This window comes from Elephas maximus, chromosome 19 (genome assembly GCF_024166365.1).
Source record: "Elephas maximus indicus isolate mEleMax1 chromosome 19, mEleMax1 primary haplotype, whole genome shotgun sequence".
Taxonomy (NCBI): Eukaryota; Metazoa; Chordata; class Mammalia; order Proboscidea; family Elephantidae; genus Elephas; species Elephas maximus.
In genome coordinates this window covers 19,343,563-19,363,949 of record NC_064837.1, presented here as the reverse complement: position 1 = coordinate 19,363,949, position 20,387 = coordinate 19,343,563, and the positions used below count along the sequence as shown (strand labels likewise).

The 20,387-nt window shown below is 40.1% G+C and overlaps 1 protein-coding gene across 2 annotated transcripts in view; it reads right to left on the bottom strand.

Annotated features, from left to right (window-relative positions):
- METTL16 (methyltransferase 16, N6-methyladenosine) overlaps positions 1 to 20,387 on the bottom strand; it is a 79,516-nt gene that overhangs the window by 17,498 nt on the left and 41,631 nt on the right. For both annotated transcript variants that reach the window (XR_007513983.1, XM_049859306.1), the window contains exons 6-8: positions 18,538 to 18,680; positions 4,864 to 4,933; positions 3,805 to 3,894 (exon numbers count right to left, since the gene is read on the bottom strand). Coding sequence is in view for 1 of the 2 variants with exons in the window: in XM_049859306.1 (XP_049715263.1) it covers positions 3,805 to 3,894; positions 4,864 to 4,933; positions 18,538 to 18,680 (303 nt within the window). In the remaining variant the exon portion in view is untranslated. The remainder of the gene's footprint in view (positions 1 to 3,804; positions 3,895 to 4,863; positions 4,934 to 18,537; positions 18,681 to 20,387) is intronic.

The window sequence follows — 20,387 nt, the reverse complement described above, 5'->3', positions numbered from 1 at the left end:
CTCTTAAAACCAGAGTTTCTGGACAATGCCCACAGCAAAAGTGTATAACTTACTAGAGCCATGTTTTCTTCCCTTTCTCTTTTAACAAGTGTTGAACTTCCTGAAAGCAAAGCAAAGCAAATCTAAAATAACACCTTGGGCAATTAGAGGAGAAGCTGGGACAAAGAGGCATTCTAAGTGGCTTGCTGGAGAGTTCTGTAGAGAACAGTCATTGAAATATGCTTCCTGATACTCGTCATCAGCCAGAAATGAAAAGTACAAAAATTCTATCAACACTAAGACCTGTCTTTTTGTTGCTAAAATAAATCCAGGCAAGAGCAATGGACTTAGTGTAGGCACTTCAATCAGCAGTGAATTAGAATTTTTCAGCATTCAGCACCAACAGAAACGAGTCAGGAGGCCTGAGATAAGTGAAAACGGAAGTTGCCATAGTAACTTGCACATTTACCCTAAAAAGGCAGGAGTGGGGGTGCGGTGGGGAAGTAGGTCAATATTGCTGCTTAACTAGCTCTATTCCTTGGCTTCCTCTGCTCTTCTAAAGCAGATTCCTCCCTCACTGCGCCCCAGGGAGTAAGAGAGGTAAGTCAAAGCAGGGGCTGGGAAAAGGTCTACCTAGACGGAAAGAGAACCAAATGAAAAATCTCACAAGCCGCCTGGGACTACCCCCAGGGAAAGCAGTTGCTGATCAAGGGTACCAGTGCTAAGAAACTGTTGCTGGGTTACTACAAATCAGAAATTGCCATTTTCCCTGTAGCAGTTTAAGTGCACCTAATGAAACACCTGGGAATGCATTACTAACAGCTTGGGGCTGGCCTAGCGATGGAAAGGGATGAGGACTCTAGCATGGGAGAAATCTGAGGCCCTTAGCAAGAGACCTTTTTTTTTGTGGGCGGGGGGGTGGGGGTGGTTGGAAACTATGAACAGGGCTAAACGAGGCCCTGAAAGAAAGGGAGGCTTAGGGGGTTCCTTTTCAAAACAAGTCAGTTTTGCTAACATAGAAACATCGCCCCCTTTGAGATTTGGGCCTGAAATGACTACAGATCCAAGAGGCAAGGATGGCTCTGGTCTCAGAGCGAGAGTGAGGAGTGCCAACGCGCATTATCGGTTCTTCCACTTGCGGCGGCAACAATATGGGAGCAGGTTAAGCAGAAGACATTTCAAACAGGTGCAACTCCTCTCTCCTGCAGCTGTTAGTGCCTGCACAGGGAGAACTTAAGGTATTATTAATGACTATAAGCATTTGGTGTGAAGTTCCTGGTATTCTAGAAGGTGACAGAAAAAATAATTCTCAGGAAAGTAAAAAAAGAAAAAAGGCAGAATCATCCCCCAAGACTATGGCCCCTGGACTCCGTTTTAACTCAGTACTGAAGTCACTCCTGAGGTTCACCTTTCAGCCTCAGCCAAAGATTAGACGGGCCCATGAAACAAAATAAGACTCAAGGGGCACACCAGCCCAGGGGCAAGGACTAGAAGGCAGGAAGGGACAGGAAAGCTGGTAATGGGGAACCCAAGGTCGAGAAGGGGAGAGTGTTGACATGTCGTGGGATGGTTAACCAATGGCACAAAATAATATATGTAGTAATTGTTTAATAAGAAACTAATTTGCTCTGTAAACCCTCACCTAAAATACAATAAAAATACATTATACTGAAACAAAAGGCGGAATCATCCTTTTTGTGTGTCTGTGGTACAATATAACGAAACAGTTGCCATTTCAATCATTTTTAAGTATACAATTCAGTGACACTAATTACATTCAGCATGTTATGCAATCATCACAGAACCATCTTTTTAACCAGTGAGTATGCCCAACACCAACATTCAGATTCCCTATAGCCATCATAGAGAGGCTTTCAGGGGAAAGACCAGTCAAATAAGACTGGGTAACTTATTTCAGCCCACAGCACTGGGCACAACAGATCAAGGGTAGGGGAAAGACAGGCTCCTGTATTCAGAAACAAGGTACCATCTGCAAATTGTCCCCCTGTGCTTCTGCACATGGCTACTCCTCTGTACTACAAGAACAAGGACCGGCTCATAGATGCAGCAACATTCAAGATGTCATTAGAGACCAAGACTGACTAAGACCTTGGGAGAGGAGCACCTAGAACAAGCCTACTTTCACTGAGGATCGGAAGCCTGAAGGACAAGGTACTAAACAAACAAACAAAAAAACCAAACCCACTGCTGTTGAGTTGATTCTGACTCGTAGCAATGCTACAGAACAGACTAGAGCCACCCCACAGGATTTCCAAGGCTGTAATCTTTACAGAAGCAGACTGCCACATCTTTCTCCCAAGGAGTGGCTGTGGTGGGTTTGAACCACTAACCTTTCAGTTAGCAGCTCAGCACTTAACCACTGCAACACCACGGCTCCTTTTGACAAGGTACTAAAAAAACAAAACCCATTGCCATCAAGTTGATTCTGACTCATAGTGACCCTACAGGACACAGTAGAACTGCCCCACAGGGTTTCCAAGGCTGTAAATCTTTACAGAAGCAGACTGCGACATCTTTCTCCTGAAGAGCAGTTGGTGGGTTCGAACCACTGACTTTTCGGTTAGCAGCTGTGCACTTAATCATCACACCACCAGGGCTCCCTTGGACGAGGTACTAAACAAAAACTGAACCTGTTGCCGTCAAGTCGATTCTGACTCATAGTGGAGTGACTCTATAGGACAGGGTAGAACTGTCTCATAGGGTCTGGACAAGTCACTAGGCCTAAATACTACTAGAAGAAGGAACACATGCGAAGCAATGTATGCGTGAACTTAAGGCTGGAGGCGCCAGGCCCCAGAAAGTCAATCACTACTGTGAAGTTGTAAAACATGTGAGGCAAACGGGGGAGCCAGGGCTTTGAACCGGTTCATTCTGATTTGAATCCGTGGGGAGAATTTGCGTTTCCACCCCCAGATATACTGAATCAGAATCTACATTTTAACAAGACCCCTTGGTGATTCTTATGTATAGTCAATTTTGAGAACCACTGCTCTGCTCTATTAGTGGTTCTCAGAATTGGTTCCTAACCAGCAACGTTAGCATCACCTGGGAACTTGTTAGACATGCAAACCTGTGCTGCTCTATCACCACTTCTCAGCTCAGCCCAGAAAACTGCTCAGTCTGGCCAGCTCAGGCCCATTTTCTTCTGCATTTTTCCTTTACATATAGCAGCACAGAGGACAAAGAGAAGTTTGTGGAACAATGACTCTGCTCAGCACTAATCATTTTTTTCTTTAACTTTTTAGTCCAGAAAATGTTCAAGCATACAGAAAGTAGAGAAAATAGGCTAATGACCCAGCCATCGCTCAGCTTCAAAAGGATCAATATTCTAGCATTAATTGTAAAGTCAAAATATAACCCTTCACTAGACTGAGCCCTAAGTCTCACACATAGCAAGTCCATAACCCCAAATGGCAACTTATAAATTCACCGGGAACCTCAGGAGGCAGCTACCCTGGGAAAGCAGCAGTGGCAAAAGAAAATACACAGGAAACAGGCTTCAACCTCAATTCTTAGGGAACATCCACCAGAATAGTTATATCCCCAAGGTGTTTCTATACCTGCATTTTTAATTTCTAAAAGATGCATTTCCAATTCATTTATGCTTGCTGAGCAAGAATCACTATCCCCCACAAACCCACAGAGAAAGGGTCCATGGTCACTATAGCTAGCCTTCCAGAACTGTCTTGTTTACAAGCACTTTCCATTTTATCAGAAGCATTTGGGGCCAACTTCAGGCAAACAGGCCAGTACGGATTTAGTTCATTTATGATTTGGGGAAGCACAAGCAAGGTCTCTACTTACTGGTACTGTTACATCATCGTAAAAACTCCATGCTAAAGCCCATCTCATTGTCCGACCTTGACAGAACTCAGTGTAGGTGACTTTAGGAACCTGAAACCAACAAACACAGCATCTCATCAAACCGAAGTTATTCTAACCAATATGCTCCTAGCTGCGGCCTCACATTGAATTTTGTGTTGGTCCTGCTTGTGACCAGCTAAGAAACACTACTATCCAAAAAGCAGCTACGCATAGCTGCTTAACAGTCAATGAATAAATTATCTTTCTACAAAGCTGTATTTTTTTTTCTCCCATAAAACACTAGAGAGAATTTACACCTGGCTCAAAGGTCCAACCAAATATGAAACACCCAAAACATAACTCTTCAGAAAATGATTTGTAAAGTGATTCAAGTGGCTTTTTTTCTTTATTAAGACAGAGAGTCATCCAAAGCTGGTTAGAGATAGTTATGTAGTATCCCTTTTGTCTATCAGATTTGAGGGGGGGAAAAGTAACCACTTTGTTGTTTTTACAATTATAAACAGAGAAAGGATATGGGGAAAACAGGATCAGTAGAATGTCAGGGAAACTAGAAATCAGAACACCACATCTGACCCCTTTCCCTGAGAAGTCATCTTATCATGCTAAAACACCATAAAACTGGAGGGGGCACAGGGTATAGAAGGACTTATTTGCTACCTGCCTTTCAAAATATGAATGAGGGACCGGACTTGTGTGGACTGTCACGACGGTGACAAACACACTGGACTCAGGCTGCATTTGGATGGCTAGCTGTTCTTTGAAAACTGTGTGACCCGGAACAAGCCCCTTAACTTATCTGGCCTTAGTTTCTGCATCTATAAAGGAGTTAGATGTGGGGGTCAACGGAAGACACCACAATTTCTGACTTGTGATTTCTCTCTGACATTCTACTACTCTATAATAATCTATAAAAAGTCTCTTCTAGCCCTAAAATTACACACACACACATATATTTAGAGTTTCAGGATACAAAGGGAAATTCTATACTCAAACTACCATCAAAAACAGATACACCGAACAATAATGACAAAGCCTTACCCCTTGTATGCGAAGCTCTTCCTTCAGAGGGGCCAGACTGCATTTCTTCCCCAGCATACAGCTATACCACCTAAGATGGAATCAGACAAGCAAAACACTGCTTATAGAGTTACATTTTAAAACTAAGCAATACTCAAGGAACAAAGATGAGAACAAAAGCAAGCAAACATTGACTTAAGTTATAAGTAACAATAAAAATTGCATATAATGTATTAAAAGACCAGATCCAGGTGGAATACAAGTTCAAAGCAACTTAAAAAAACAAAAACGCACTGAGAGGTCTCCAATACTTCAGGGCAGTATGTATGTGGAAGAAAAGGAAAAAGAGATAGGTTTCACCTATAATATTCAGAACAAAGACTATTTAGCTCTAGAACAGAAATCGGTCAATTTAAAAACATGCATAAACATCCCTCACACCATAATGATAACTTATAGGATCCGGCATGAACCTCTATTTTTTTAGATGTCCTCACCTGCAAATAATTTATGTATATTGCATTAGAATTTCAACAGACCATGATATCAATTTTTCCCATACCAAACCCAACGCTGTCAAGTCAAATCCAACTCACAGCAACCCTACAGAACAGTGTAGAACTGCCCCGCAGGGTTTCCAAGGAGTGGCTGATGGATTCCACAGAGCTCTTAACCACAGTGCCACCAGGGCTCCATTTGTTCTACACTACATACAAATCCAGAAAAGTAAGTGTGGAGAAGATGGAGTGAATCAGTTAAAAGGTAAGAGGACAGAATTTATTTCCTTCTATTATTCTAAAGAGTTTGCCAAGTATACAAATTTATATGGGCCTTCTGCTTCGGCCCATCAAGGACTAACTACTATAGGAATTGTCCTACCACCATAAACAGCTAGGAAACTCGACAAAATATATGCAACAATGGTTTTTAGACACTGGACAACTGGCAGTGAAAGCCGATGATTGCTGAGAAAGGGAATCAGACAGCCCTATGACTGCCAAAGCTTACTGCGTGCAGCGAGGGAAACCCAAACAGAGCCGGGAGTTTTGGTGAACTGATGAGACAGAGATAGGCTGAGGAAATAAGAATTTGCAGAGCAAAATGGCAGAGAGGAATGAGCTGCACAAAAAGAGAACTCTGGGGATCTGCAGAGAAAAAAAAAGAGGGGTTCTGTGAAAATATGGCTGAATAATGATCTGCACATGTGTGGGGTGTAACTCCATGAGTCTAAGGAAAGAGCCCTCAGAAAGCAGTAGGCCAAACAATTCCTGAAGCTCAGACAGAGCTGGGAATAGTTTGTGGTTCTACTAGCCAAAGAAGAAAGGCTAGACTTCTAAGATGTGCCTTAATGAAGCTTAAAAACAAGCCTCAAACTGATCCTAAGTAACTTAAGTGCCACAGCAAAGTTCATCACTACTATATATATGTTTCCAAGTTATTCCACTGTTCTTAACAAAACACCCTGGGAGCAGTGGTGGTTCAGTGGCAGAACTCTCTTCTTCCACTCAGGAGACCTGGGTTTGATTCTCAGACAATGCACCTCAGGCAAACCCACTACCTGTTTGTCACCAGAGGCCTGTATGTTGCCACGATGCCGAACAGGTTTCAGCGCAGCTTCCAGACTAAGACAGACTAAGAAGAAAGATCTGGCGATGTACTTCCAAACAATCAGCTAATGCAAACCCCTATGAATCACAAAGGCCCAATCCCTTTGTGCATGGGGTCGCCATGAGTTAGGGACCAAGTCGACAGCAGCTAACAACAACAGTGCCCCCTAAGCAAAGACCTTCCCTTTTCCCCTCTCTCTCACCCCTGATAACCACTAATAAACTTTGGTCTGGATACATTTGCCTATTTCATGTTAAGTAGTATCATAAAAATATTTACCAGTTTGTGACTGACTTATTTCACTCAGCATAATGTTTTCAAGACCCATCCATGTTGCAGCATGTCCCAGGACTTCGTTTCTCTTTATGACTGAGTCTGGCAACTTCCTATTAAGTTAAACATTTACTTTACCACAGGATTTAACAATCCTACTCTTACGGATTTACTTCAAATAGATGAAAACATGTCCACACAAAGATCTGAATGTAAATGTTCACAGCAGTTTCACTCATACTAGCCCAAACCTGGAAATGACTCCAATGTCCATAGCCTGGTGAATGGACCAACAAATTGTGATACAGCCATAAATGGCATACTATTTAGCAATAAAAAGGGACAAACCACTGATACAAACAAAGCATGGTTATATGACATGAAAGAAGCCATACACAAAAAACTATATTCTATTTATATGAAAGTCTAGAAAAGGCAAAACTATTGTGGCAGAAGGTAGATTAGTGATCACTAGAGGCTGGGAGTAAAGGAGCCCCGGTGGCGCAGTGGTTATGCACTCAGCTGTTAAGTGAAAGGTCAGCAGCTCGAACCCACCAGGTGCTCCACAGGAGAAAGATGTGGCACTTTACTTCCCTAAAGATTCCAGTGGCTCTCCTCTGTCCTGTAGGGTTGCTTTGAGTCAGAGCTGACCTGAAGACAACAGGTTTGAGAGGCTGGGAGTAGGGTGGGGTAAGACCACAGGGGGCACCAGGGAACTCTTTAAAACCCGTTGCTGTTGAGTCAGCTCTGAATCACGGCAGCCCATGGATGTCAAGAGAACGGTGTTCCACAGAAGTTTCAACGCCTGATTTTTCAGAAGTAGATCGCCAGGACTTTCTTTCAAGGCGTCTCTGAGTAAACATGAACCTCCAACCTTTCAGTTAGCAGCCGAGCACTCTTTACCGTGATAGAAATGTTCTATATCTTGATTGTGGTGGTAGTAACATGTACACATTTATCAAAACTCATCAAACTGTACACTTAAGAGAATTTTCCTATATGCAAATCATACCTCCGTAAAACAAACTTACATAAATTTATAAATGTGATGTATCTTATACCTTCAAAATGTGTAAAAAAGAATTAACATTACTGTTTCCATATTTCCTTCCTGTTTTATAATATAGCTTAGTCACACTAGCAATTCATATTCTGTACCTTGCTTTTTTCATTAGCCATCATAATCATTTCCGTGTCATTCAAAATTCACCTAATCACAGATTAAGGGGATATGCATTCAACATTTATTTGTTTATATACAAGATAGGTATTATAGAGGTAAATTCTAAAGTGATTAAACTTCTAAGAGAATTTGAGCCTCTAAAATCACAAATTAGGTTAAAACTACATAAAATTGCCATTTTTATGTAATATAGGTTATAAGACAATATTCTACATTCTACTTTGGTAAGTAGCATCTGGGGTCTTAAAAGCCTGTGAGCGGCCATCTAGGACACTCCACTGGTCTCACCCCTTGAGGAGCAAGGGAGAATGAGGAAAATGAAATACACAAGGGAAAGATTAGTCCAAAGGACAATGGGCCACATCTACCACAGCCTCCACCAGACTGAGTCCAGTACAACTAGATGGTGCCTGGCTACCACCACTGACTGCTTTGACAGGGATCCAATAGAGTGTCCTGGACAGAGCTTGAGAAAAATGTAGAACAAGATTCCAACTAAAAAATAAAGACCAGATTTACTGGCCTGACAAACTGGAGAAACCCCGAGAGTATGGCCCCCGGACACCCTTTTAGCTCAGTAATGAAGTCACTCCAGAGGTTTACCTTTTATCCTAAGATTAGACAGACCCATAGGACAAAACGAGACTAAAGGGGCATACCAGCCCAGGGGTAAGGACTAGAAGGTAGGAGGGGACAGGAAAGCTGGTAATAGGGAACCCAAGGGAGAGTACTGACATGTCATGGGGTTGTTAACCAATGTCATAAAACAATGTATGTATTAGCTGTTTAATGAGAAGCTAGTTTGTTCTGTAAACCTTCATCTAAAGTTTAATTTTTTAAAAAAAGGCATAAAGAAATAAAATTGCCATTTTTATAAGTTGAAGACTAATACTGATGATTTCTTAAGGTTCAACTTAATACATTAAATAATATAAATGAAGGATTTTACTAATCTTTAAAATATGACAAATATTATACATTGCTTCAGAAATAGTGTGCATCAACAAGTATTTCATTTGCCTTCACTGTGGGCTCAACAACAGGTGACTGTTCATTTGTTTAACTAATTCTTTTTCTCTCTGAGATTAGAAAGAGAAATAATTATGCTACATAAACTACTCTGAGGAGCCCTGGTGGTGCAATGATTAAGCTTTCGGCTGCTAACCAAAAGACCTGGAGATCTGCTCCCGTAAAGATTAGGGTTACGGCCTAGGAAACCCCAGTGGGGCAGTTCTATTCTGTCGTTTAGGGTCACTATGAGTTAAAACTGACTAGACGGCACACAACAACGAACTAAACGAACCTGGGTAAATTTACTGAAACGTAATCAACTTCATTCAGTGGCTTTAAAATGTTTGTAAAAAATAATACGCTGTTTTTAAGAAGACAGGTTATCAATGGAGAAATCATCAACCAGGAATTAAAAGCCTTGGGTATGTTGGGAGCAACAGGAAGGAAGAGAAATTAAGAGCAATTAGTGCTCACATAGTAACGGAATAAAATAGGTTAATTAACACCTTTCCTTTAAAATTAGCATTGCTGAATAGATTAGATCAGAGCCATCAGAAAACAAGAAATGGCCTAGAACAAAGACAAAAGAGACAGAATAAGGCTTCTTCAGGGTAAAAAGGAAAACAAATATTTAGACAAGTAAAGCTTGTAATAGTTAAATAAGTCACTGGCACTTAATATCGGCTTGGGAGAGTTCATATTTCTTTTAACTCCTGCTCGAAACTGAATACTGTATTGTTAATCTTTTAAGATTTAATCTTATCAATATACTTACTGTTTTCTTCAACAGTTTTGTTTCTTAGAGAAAAAGCAGAGTAACTATATATGTTAAAATCCTGTTTTAGCTTCATTTGAAAAAATGCCTACCCACGAGACGCTAGCTACTCTCAACAGGCATCTTCTAACAACTAGTCAAAGGGAAAGCAGAAAAAAATGAAAAGGCAGGTCTGCCACCTAAGAGACTTCGAACCCATTATACTATTTTCTATGGGTATACGATTTTCATGATGAAAATAGCACTCTACTCATTACAGTATTTAGTAATTCCTCTGAGACAGTAGGTTTCAAGAAAAATTATTTTGAAATAAGTTCACACCTCCAGAAAAGTGTCAAGATCTCCAGTATACCTTCATCCAGATTCATCAATTAACATTTCCCCTATTCTTGCTCAGTGTGTGTATATATTTTTTCTGACCCATTTGACAGCTGCCTATAGACATTATCATGCCCCTTAAACCTTAAAGGGGAAGCCTGGTGGTGTAGTGTTTAAGAGCTACGGCTGCTAACCAAAAATCTGGCAGTTCGAAGCCACCAGGTGCTCCAGGGGCAGTTCTACTCTGTCCTACAGGGTTGCTATGAGTTGGAATTGACTTGACAGCAACAGGTTTGGTTTTTTTGGTTTTAACCTTAAATATTTCCGCATGTACATTTTCAAAAGAAGTAAGTTCTTTTTCACAACCACAAAACAATTATCAAATTAAGAAAATATAACACTGATAAATACTATTATCTGAAATATAGTCAGTCCATATCCAAATGCTACCAATTACCCCAATAATGCCCTTCAATTTTTTCACCTGATGCAAGATCCAATTTAGGATCATACATTTCACTTACGTGTCATGTCTCTTTAGTCTCCCTCAGTCCGGAACCGTTCCTCAGTCTTTTCTTCCTTTGATGACCATGACATTTTTAAACAACTATTCTATAAAACCCCTCGATTTGGGCTGTCTGAAGTGTTCTCATGGCTGGAGTCAGGTTACACATTCTAGGTGCATCACATCCGGAGATGTCCACCTAGTCAAAATGGTGTCCCCCAGGTCTCTCTCCATTTTAAAGTTACTGTATTTATCTTTGTAAAAAGTAATCTGGGGACAGATACTTTCAAACTATGTAAATATCCTGTTCTTCAAATTTTTCATTGAAAATTCTTGCATGAATCAGTTATTACTATGATGACTGCAAGAAAAAAAAAAAAAAACCAACCAAACCCAGTGCTATCGCGTCGATTCCGACTCATAGTGACTCATAGCGATTCCAAGATGGTGATTTTTCTAACTCTATTGTTTCTTCTAAAGGGTCTTGGGTGGCACAAGGGGTTAAGCACTCAATTACTAGCCAAAAGGTTAGTGGTTTGAATTCACCTAGAGGCACCTGAGAAGACAAGGCTAGGAATATGCTTTTGAAAAGTCGCAGCCTTTTAAAAAAACCCTATGGAGCAGTTCTACTCTGCATATATGGGGTCACCGTGAGCTGGAATCAACTTGGCAGCAACTAACAACAATTATTTCTTCTACATTTATTAGTTGGCACTCTACTGTAAGGAAGTCCTTTTCTTCTATCCCCTTTATTTCATTTATTTCCTTTATTCAATGAGGTTATAATCCACCATTGTCATTATTCATTTTGAAGCTCAGACTGGGCCCAACAGGAGCCCTTCCAGCTGGCTCCTATGTCCTTTTGACAAATCATTTTTTGAGCACTTTCTTACTTCCTGGTATTACAAGGTATTCCAGGGTCATCTTACATTCATCCTGACCCAGCCCTGAGACCAACCATTTTTCCAAGGGGCCCCGCTTCTTTTTCGTGGGGAATGGTTATTTAGACATAATTATTTTTTCTTGTATCAAAACCTTAAACTGCAGTGTAATATAAAAACTCAATGCCATCAAGTTGATTCCAACTCACAGTGACCCTACAGCACAAAGCAGAACTGCTCCACAGGGTTTCCAAGAATTGCATAGTGGATTACAACTGCCGACCTTTTGGTTAGCAGCCACTTAACCACTATGCCACCACAGCCCTACTTTTTCTTAAATCTAAACCTTAAACCCAAGTGTAATATAGAAAAACAGATATAAGCAGACGTTTGGGAGTGTGAGGGGCGTTAACCTACTCTAAAAACACCTATGGTAATTAAATTACCAGAATAAACAACCCCAGAGAGTCACCAGAGCAGCCCTAGTGTCTGCCTGATCTCAAAATTTGAATGCAAACTATTACAAATTCCAAATCTGCATGGCTAAAATTAACTTTTATCCTATGTTCCTATTAATTAAAAAAAAAAAAAAAATTGCCATCGAGTCGATCCTGACTCACAGCAACGCTGTAGGACAGAGTAGAACTACCCCATAGGGTTTCAAAAGGGTGGCTGGTGGATTCAAACTGCTGACCTTCTGGTTAGCAGCCAAACACTTAACCACTGCACCACCAAGGCTCCAGTATCTTATTAATGAGTCATTTTATTTATTCACACACAGTTCTACATGTGTAAGAAATACTACATTGTAACAAGCTTTTCCAAGGCAGCTGGACCAAAGCTTTTAATTCCTTGATATTGTTAAGACTGCCTGATGTATACAAAATACAGGCTAGTTGATTTTTAACAACTGTCCTCTCTGACCACCTAAAGCAGAACTGCCCATGACTACTTCCTGTAGGTGACAAAGCCACGAAAGTTTATATAGCTAGCTTGTCATGGCATGAGCCACTCCACTGGATCTAATCTTTTCTCCCTGAGACCTTACAGCAGTCACAATGAGTGAAGCCATATCAGACCTCACAGGCAGTAAAACTAAGCATGACACCTAAGTTAAGTTGATGAAAAGCACATAACTTAATTCATTTAAAAAACAAAGTAGCCCCTTTTCTTTCAGGGTGCTTGAACCCCTTACCATTCATTCTTCCTCCTATTCTGGTAGGAAGGAAAATCAGAATAGCAGCACTTGCCTCCTGCGGTGCTCGTAACTGGGAAACGCTCCTTCAGGTTTTAAATGCAAAAACGCTGCTCTACCTGGAGAACAAGCTGGTATACCATCTGTCTCCCAGTAAATCTTTACCTGCTGTATCTCTGTAGACGGCTGAAGTATATGCCTTTCTAACGATACTCAAAAAATCCTTTTAGAGATCCACACCTTACTTAGGGTCCCAATCAAAGATGAAACCAAAGGTTAAAGATACTCAACCCTAACTGTCCCAACAGATCAATCTATGGCAGCCCCACGACAAACAAGAGAGGTGGAGTGTTCTTTGTAACAGTGAAAAAAGGAAGAAATTAATTATGGACTGTTGTCAAGCTATTTAAAATGACTGACATGCAGATCATTAGCCACAAAGAAACATAGCAATGACAGAAAGTAAACGCAAAAGCAGAAGACAAAATTCTCTACATTTATGAGAACAACCATGTGAGTAAAAATGGACGAGCTAGAAGAAAATGCACCAAAAATAAGCTAACAGTTTTATCAAGAAGGGTGAGATTAATATTTTCTCATTTTCTATAGCAAAATCACAAAATTTTCTATAACAAAATAAGAGTAATGTTATTTAACACCCACCCAGCACTTTTCAATCTATAAGCACATTCACATAAGTAATTTCACTTAACCTTCGTAACAGTTGCAAAAGGAATTACAGGTATCTCTCGCTTTTTAAAAGTTCAATTCATACCACTTTGCTTTTACGGAAGACCTACATTAGTACCTGTTTTCCCTAACTGAAAGAAATCCGAAAAGGGTTTTCCCTTTTACAAAAAAAAGGCGAAAAGCGTACACAGCGTTCAGTGTTTGCTCTGCCGCTAGAGAGCTGTTCAAGAGGCAATGTGCACCCTAAGCAGTGAGAATGGCATCACCAAGCTCCTTAGGAACTACACTCAGTGTCAAGCTGCCATGGCTAGGCTACTGGGGCTGCCATAATCACCATCACCACCTCTCAGCCTCCAGTGTGCTCGCTGTCTTGCTGATTCTGGTAAGTGAACCTACACTGAACATACATTTTTTTGACTTTATATAGGCTGTATATTAATCACATCATTCCTGCTTTTACTATATTTTAGTGTTATCTTAGGTTTTGGTGTTATTTGGTATGATTTCTAAGGTTATTTTTTGGGTCTGAAATGCTCAAAAAATTTTCCCATATAAATTAATGGTACTCGCTTCTTCGCTTTATGCCATTTTGGCTTACGAAAGGTTTCATAAGGACACTCTACTTTCGGATAGTGGGGGAACCCGTATTCCAATTTTATAGACCAGGAAACAACTGAGGTGGCTTCCCCTTTAACAAAGGCAGGTAAAAGTTCATACTAAAATTGGTCACAGTCTCTCAGCTGGAAAATTAACTAAAAGCTGAATTATAAAATCTGTAATTGTTCTCTGTAGCTTACTTTTTAAGAGCACCTTATAAATATACTTGTTAGGTGATGTTGAGTTGATCTCGACTCATGGCCACCCCATGTGACAGTAAAACTGCGCTACAGGGATTTCTTAGCTGTAATTTTTACAGAAGCAGACAACCAGGTCTTTCTCCCTCAGAAGGCTGAGTGGGCTTGAACCGCCAACCTTTTGGTTAGCAGCTGAGCATTTAACCGTTTGTACCACGAGGGCTCATAGCTACATTTCTTGTCATTGTGTGCTGTCAAGTCGTTTCCGATTCACAGCAACGCTATAGGACAGAGTGGAACTGCCCCATACAGTCTTCTAGGCTGTAATCTTTATGGGAACAGGTTGCCAAGTCTTTTCTCCCACAAAGGCACTGGTGGGTCTGAACCACTGACCTTTTGGTTAGCAACCAAGCACTTAACCCTTGTGCCCCCAGTGCTCCTTGTAACTAACTGTACTAGCACCTAGTTTTAAAAAAACAAAAACAAACAAACAAAAAACCACGAGAAAGGGGGAGGGGAAAGCTCTACCTTAAAATACTGAAATAGTTGTAACATTTCCTTCTAACACAGCAGACCATGGCATTTAAATCTACTGGATTCCTAGAACAGTCAAGAAATAAAATGATCCTATTTGATACTTATTATTTCAAATATATATTCATTTAAGCTATTATCATCCTATTTTACCAATGAGAAAACAAAAAATCACATTCAAAAGACTCTACCATTATTAAATTTATTTCCTATCCCCAAATATGTGTATTATACCCAAACCTAAGAAGTACCCCACCATTTGGCAGAAGGTAGGGAATGAAAAGGAGGAAGAATGGATGACACCAGTGTTGCATTAGTCTTCTGTAGTAGAAAGATCTCTGGTACCTAGGAAAGTCATAAAATCATTGCCATAAAGGTCAACAACTGTAGAGTTAATAATCAATGACAAGAGTGGAATTGAGACCATGAAAGGTTTGATAAAGAAAGTCTGGTAATTTATGCAGAAGGTTAGGAGAGTGAGTCCCTCAAAAAAGAAAATGCTATTAAGTAAGCTCAGGTCACAGACACAAAAGTGAAAGAAAGGGTGACAAGCACTCACAAATCTTCACCAGTGACAGAAATGCTATCCACTTAGAGAGTCCAACTGCAGTGTGAGGCTGCAGAGGCTATGTAGGGTAGAGGAAAGAGCACTAGGCCAGAGTCAGCTGTTCTGGGTCCCCATTTTCTTATCTGTATAACTAAGGAGTCAGATAACTTTACCTCTCAAGCTCCTTCCAGCTACAAAATTCTTTAAGATGCAAAACTGTAGCTGCTGCTGAGAATGACTTAAGAGAGGTCTGAATCTTAAAGGAGAGCGTGGGCCACCTTCAGGGCCATCACTAAGACCAGTTAACTTATTTCACCCCAAAATGTTACAAATTCTGCTTAGTTTCTGCACATCTTCTGGGGCAACAAGAAAAAAATTCGAGAGGAATAAGAAGCAAATTGGAACAGGCAAGGTCAACACAACTGGACTAAACCAAAAGCAAAGAAGTTTCCCAAATAAACTGAATGCTTCGAAGGCCAGTGTAGCAGGGGAGGCAGTTTGGGGGCCATGGTTTCAGGGGACATCTAAGTCAACTGGCATAATAAAATCTACTAAGAAAACATTCTGCATCCCACTCTGGAGAGTGCTGTCTGGGGTCTTAAACGCTAGCAAACGGACATCTAAGGTGCATCAATTGGTCTCAACCCACCTGGTGCAAGGAAGAATGAAGAACACCAAAGGCACAAGGTAATTATGAGCCGAAGAGACAGAAAGACCACATAAACCAGAGACTACATCAGCCTGAGAGAAGAACTGGATGGTGCCCAGCCACAACCGATGACTTCTCTGACAGGGAACAAAACAGAGAACCCCTGAGAGAACAGGAGAGCAGTGGGATGCAGACTCCAATTTCTCGTAAAAAGACCAGACTTAATGGTCAGACTGGGACTAGAAGGACCCCGGAGGTCATGGTCCCCAGACCTTCTGTCAGCCCAAGACAGGAACCATTCCCAAAGCCAACTCTTCAGACAGGGATTGGACTGGAACATGAGATGGAAAATAACACTGGTGAAGAGTGAGCTTCTTGGATCAAGTTAAGACACATGAGACTATGCTGGCATCTCCTGTCTGGAGGAGAGCTCTCTGAGAGAGCAGGGGGGCTAGAAGCTGCCTGAATGGACAAGAGGAGAGAGATTGGAGGGAAGAAGTGTTCTGTCTCTTTAGGGGGAAAGCAATTAGGTGTATATAGCAAAAAAAATATAGCAAGGTGTATACAAATTTTTGTATAAGACTGACTTGATTTGTAAACTTTCACTTAAAGCACAATAAATATTAATTAAAAAAAAAAGCCATAGGAAGGAAAAGATACTTGTTTTTAATCCCTTATTTTTTAGAGCTTCAAAATATGCAGTTTTCACAGTACTCTAAAATCTGAATGTCTCGTAGTTGTATAAACATTACAACCTAAAATACACATGAGGACATGAACTAGTAACATGTACAAATGAAAGCAGTCATTGTAGGATGTGAAACTGTGAACAAGATTTGTGAGTAAAACAATTTTTTTCAGAAAACATTGTTCTATTCTCTTTTCAGTAACAGGCAAAACTGCTGTTCCCCGTTTTTATATAAATCATAACTGGGTAATATTTCCCATATATGACATCAAGCTTAAAATGGTCAAATCTCCAGAGATATCATAGGCTCTAGCAAACACACACACACACACTTACTGAATCCTTCCTAGCAGACTTACACCTTTCATTCAGTGTGGGGGTTACCCTGCCATGCAGTCTTGGAACATACGGAAACAATTTCTATTCCTTAGAATTTTGTTTCTCTAAAACATAGTTCGTAGTTCAAACGGGACTTTGGAAGTAATAAAAACCTTCAGTAATATAAGTTAAAAAGTATCCTAAAAACAACCACAAGTATACTGTGCAGCCCTGGTGGTGAAGTGTTTAAGAGCTCAAGCTGCTAACCAAAAGGTTGGCAGTTCGAATCTACCAGCCGCTCCCTAGAAACCCTATGGGGGGGTTCTACTCTGCCCTACAGGGTCGCTATGAGTCGGAAGTGACTTGATGGCACCTAACAACAACAAGAGAAGAGTCATCTACAGACAGACAGTTGTCCATTTTCCTGGTGGACTCTAGTCCCCTCAAAAGCTGACATACTGAAAGGGCCACATGGCCCTGGCTTTCTTTTTTCATGCATTTCAGTGTTCTGTTACCTTCTTTAAGTTTATTTTACTTTCTCAGACTCTCCTCAATGCTCAGTATAAGTTAATTCTCTTTCTTCTTCAACATACTCTAATGTATCTTTGAAAAAATCAATCTAAAGCAAAAATTCATTGACTTTTGGCTTCAACGACGTGTACTTTTCTGAGAGGTGGGTCATCCAAAATAAACTTGCTTTCCACAAATATGTAAATACACACACATATTTAATAAATCAAGGTACTCTGTTGATTTTTGAATCGGCCTTCTACTAAGAAAAGCACCTTTGTCGTTGTGTGCCATCGAGTCGGTTCCAACTCATAGTGACCCTACAGGACGGAGTAGAACTGCCCCATAGGGTTTTCTAGGCTGTAATCTTTACAAGAGCAGATCACCAGGCCTTTCCTCTTGCAGGGCAGCTGGAAGGTTTGAACTGCCAACCTTTCAGTTAGTAGCTGGATACTTAACCATTGTGCCACCAGGGCTTCTCTTAAGCAGCTTTAAACATCTATAAATCCAAAAGGAAAAAAAAAAAATCTTCCCTATGTCCCAAAGCTAAATCCTAGGGTTAAAAGTCCCTTTAGTTTTGAACTACCACGTTCTCCATCACTTCAACAACATGGGGCTGGATGGGAAGTCAAGCAAGAGACATAGCTCTCTTTGAGAACCTTATGCAGCTTAATGACAGGTGTACTGTCCAAAATAATTAGCTTTTGAGAAGGAATAGCCTTAACCCTCCTACAGAACTGGTTAGTGAACTCAGTTTCCTTTCATTAAGTTCGTGACAGCTTAATGTCCTCACATCTGTCATTGTTTGGGAGACTGATTCCAAGAACATAAATTGCTTCAAGGACTAGGCAACAAATTTATGCTGGTTCATGGGACAGATTTGAACCCATCTGTTTTCTAATCAAAAGCCATATTTGAATCAGTTTTGTTCCATCACAGTACGCTACTAATGGGAGCAATATAATCACATGGTATTTTCATCCTGATCCATGTAGTTTAGTGATTGCCGGGAACACAAATGAGTTAATGATACAGCACGAGAACAGCCTCAGAAACCGGGTCTTTGCAGACTGTAGGTTCTACTACCTTTTCCATCTTTAATGTTTATTCTTCAGAACATTATGATTCCTTTTCCTTTGCATGACAGTTTCCTCTGGAACTACACAGGGCAAGAAAAGGTAGAGGGAATATTCCCGTGTTGTACTGAGCAGCTTACCGTAATCTTTTTTTAAGTTGCAAACTGTCATGGATGATCCTTTTGACAAACTCTAATTCACCTCCTTCTGCCATGATCTCTGTGATACCGCCAGTGTTTACAGAACTAGGTGGAGGTCTTCGAGGATTCCGAGAGTTTACTCCCTGAACAACACAAAAGCTCTGGTGAAAAATACCTACGCCTTGAGAATCAAGTCTCCGAATGTAATCTAGCTCTAAGTAACAGTGTTACATGTAATTTTACTGCCGAAATACTATACTAGATTTAGGATTTAAAAGTCATTTGGCCCCTGCAGTATTATTTATTTATTTTTATTTATTTTGTTGTTGTTGTTGAGAATTTTCATAGTAAAATATACACCAATTCAACAGTTTCTACATGTGCCATTTAGTGACACTGATTACATTCACCGAGTTATACGATCATTCTTACCCTTCCTTTTCTGAGTTGTTCCTCCTCCATTAACATACATTCACTGCCACCTAAGGTTCCTATCTAATCTTTCAAGTTGCTGTTGCCAATTTGATCCCATATAGATAGTTCTCAAAAGAACATAATGCTTAAGGCAGACATTTTTTACTAGTTAAGTTTTTGTTTGGATTTAAGAATACTTCAGGGGATGTTTTTGGTTCAGAGTTTAAAGATTATCTCAGGGCAACAGTTTCAGGGATTCATCTAAGACCTTTTGGTTAGCAGACAAGCCCTTAACCACTGCACCACCAAGGTTTCCTTAGAACACGAAAATGTTCTAAAATTGATTGTGGTTGATAGTTATGCAACTCTGTGAATATACTAAAAACCACTGAATTGTACACCTTAAATGAGTGAACTGTACATATGTGAATTATATCTCAATAAAGTTATATAAAAAATATTTAGTTCTGAGGTACCAGTAATGTTCTATTTCTTCATCTGGATGCTGGTTTCACATGAGTGTTCACTTTCGAAAATTCATGACCTATATTTACTACAGGTGCACTTTTATGTATATATGTTGCATCTCAATATTAAAAAAAAAATTGTACTCCAGAGTGTGACAATTTCAGTTCTTGCAATTTATCTATCTGTATCAAGGGCAAGAATTAAGATTTCTTAAGTTCCGCTTCACATTACACTCCAATCTGGAATGTTGGTATGCTAATAAATTTTTGTCAACCCACTCCCCAAATTTATCCACCTGTAATTTATTTTGTTATGACGTATGTAAAACAGTACTTTAGGGTATCTGAGTGAATTCAGAAACAATTTATTCTCTCAAAAGTTTTAAGCATATATACCTCCTCAGCCCCACCTAATTAATATTAATACTCACTCTAAATTAATAAAGGATTTACTGGATGAAGGAAAATTTAGGTTAAATCAATGCTATCTTAACAGCACTACTTTCAAATAGGTTCTTTTTATCCGATGTGTCTCTTTCCATATTAACAAGCAAATCACTTTTTATTTGAAGTTGGAAAGACTAAATCAAACACTTGTTTACAATCAAATGACAGGTGGCAGTAAAAACAGCGACCTCCTTGCTAAGCCAGTAAGCCCATTTCAGGAGTGGACTATGACCTAAATTGGTTCAAAAGAAAACCTCATGTTCAATGCTTTAGGGAAGAAAAGAGCTCCCTCCACCTTGCTAGATATTACTTTACCATAAGTAAACCAGTCTGAGAACAAAAGCAACCCAAAATCAGGTCAGAGCCATGAGAAACTGGAAAAATACAGCCTCAGACTTGTTAATACTGTGAACTTCTTGATCAAGTTATTCCTGAAGTCCACACTAATGCTGGGCTTCTCACACATGTGAGCCGATACATTTCCTTTGTTGTTAAGTCAGTCTGAATTCGGTTGTCAGGTAC